The sequence below is a fragment of the Salvia splendens genome, chromosome 2 (genome assembly GCF_004379255.2).
Source record: "Salvia splendens isolate huo1 chromosome 2, SspV2, whole genome shotgun sequence".
Lineage (NCBI taxonomy): Eukaryota > Viridiplantae > Streptophyta > Magnoliopsida > Lamiales > Lamiaceae > Salvia > Salvia splendens.
Window position 1 is genome coordinate 21,720,178 of NC_056033.1, and position 2,353 is coordinate 21,722,530.

The window sequence follows — 2,353 nt, forward strand, 5'->3', positions numbered from 1 at the left end:
CCTCTTAATTTAGCGTATTCATTCTGCCGTTCCAATCCAAGTCTGAATTTAGCGTATTCATTCTGCAGTTCCAAGCCTGAAATCTGGTAAACTAGAACTAGGTATATTCAAAACTCAAATATAATTCAATTACGGTACTCTTGTCAACTTGATACATTTATATTCTTCTATTGTTGATGTTCTTGAGTATGTTGGGGAGAATGGTAATGACGATTCAATAAGGGCTGAAGCTGATGATGTACTAGAAATTATAAATAGTTTTGAGTTTGTCTTTGTGTTACATCTTATGAAGCAAATCTTGGGAATCACACATGAACTCTCCCAAGTGCTACAAAAGAAAGATCAAGACATTGTTAATGCGATGAATCTTGTCAAGGTAGCAAAATCACGTCTGCAAATAATGAGGGAAAAAGATTGGGATGTATTGCTTGCTGATGTTTCTAAGTTTTGTAGCAAATATGAACTGGATGTGCTTGACATGGAAGATGAGTTTGTAGCTCGAAAAAAAGGAAGACGTAGACCTGAGAAAATGAAGAATCTCCACTATTATCGAGTTGAGCTCTTTTGTTCTGTTATTGACTTGCAAGCTCAAGAGTTGAATCAACGTTTTGATGAAGTCAACACAGACTTAGTTTTATGCATGTCATGTTTTGATCCTAGGGATTTATTTTCTGCATTTGATTTGGAGAAGCTGCTTCGTCTTGCACGGTATTATCCTTCTGAATTTTCTGAAGTTGCTTTGTCCGAGCTTAAAAGTCAACTTGAGAACTTTATTTTCGATGTGCGCATAGATGAAAAGTTTTCACAAATATCAGGAATCAGTGGTCTTGCTCAAAAGATGGTTTCTACAAGGAAACATGAAGTTTTTCCAATGGTTTATTCATTAGTTAAGTTGTCATTGATCTTACCAGTTGCCACTGCATCAGTAGAATGAGCATTTTCAGCAATGAAGATCATTATGACTTCTCTACGTAATAGCATGGGAGACCAACTATTGAATGATTGCTTAGTTCCTTACATCGAAAAAGATGTGTTTGTTAAAGTTACCAATGAAACTATTATGCAGCGGTTTCAGAAGATGAAGAATAGAAGACAAATGTTATGATGTGATTGCATTTGACTTTTACATTTTGAACCTTATAATTTAATTTATGTAATTTTTTTTGAAGTTTAATTTTGGACCCCCCATTATGAAATCTCTGGCTCCGCCACTGGCTGCGACGGAGATGCAGCAGCGCCGTCAGCTCGAGTGGGAGCCCGTCGGCAGATTCCCAGACTCGTGACATGACGGCAGCACTGCAGTGTTTCAGTGGGAGTCCGACAAAGGCATGATCGGTGCAGGAACAGCGACGACAACGGCGCTGCGGTACCGAGCGGGGTGTCGGAGGCAACGCGGGAGCAGCGACAACGATGTAGCAGCAGCGTCAGTGACTACGCAGCAGCATCGACATCGGACTGCAACGACGTCCCTCCGTGAGCAGCCCCAAGAATGGACAAAATTAGGGTTTTCGTTGCATCGCCTCGTTCCGTGACTACGCTTTCCAAAAATTGATTAGGGTTTTTCCTTAGATTCAATTTTGGATAATTCAAGATAAATATGGATATAAGATTTGAATATATCTATTGTGGATTTTATATATTATATGAGATTTAATCATTGATTAATTAGATTCTTTTCTTATTTAATGGATTTATATGGATTTTATTCCTAGATAAATCCTAGTTATATATGGAAAATATTAATATTTTTTATCTATATATTATGGATTTATATGGATTTATTCCTAGATGAATCCTAGTTGGATTTAGATAATGATAATATTATTTTATTCTTATCCTATGAATTTATATGAATTTATTTATATATAACTTCTAGATGGATTTGGATAGTGATAATATAATATTTTCTTCTTATCTTATAGATTTATATGGACATGTTCCTAGATAAATCATAGATAGATTTGAATAATTATAATATAATGTTACCTTATTCTATGGACTTATATGGATTTACTCCAATATAAATCCTAGATGAATTATGATAAAGATTTATATTAATTTATTTTATCCTATGGATTTGAATAGATTTAATTCTATTAAGACAAATCTTAGATTGATTAAAATAAACATTAATTCAAGTTATCCTTATCTTTTGGATTTATATCCTAGATAGATTAGGATAAAGGTAATATATAAGAAAATCCTTATTTAATTGGATTTAGATAAATTAATTTATCGAAGAAATCCTAAGTAATGCTTGATATATTCTAGATGTCTATTCTAAATAGAATTAAGATTTGTATAAATCTTGGTTGATTGGATTTTATTTATCGTATGGATTATGATGGAATCG

The 2,353-nt window shown here is 33.7% G+C and overlaps 1 protein-coding gene across 1 annotated transcript; it reads left to right on the plus strand.

Annotated features, from left to right (window-relative positions):
- The first annotated feature begins 361 nt into the window (after window positions 1-361).
- LOC121775933 lies at window positions 362-934 on the plus strand. Its single transcript, XM_042173036.1, has one exon. The coding sequence runs from the start codon at window positions 362-364 to the stop codon at window positions 932-934; it is 573 nt and encodes a 190-aa protein (XP_042028970.1).
- The last annotated feature ends 1,419 nt before the right edge of the window (window positions 935-2,353 follow it).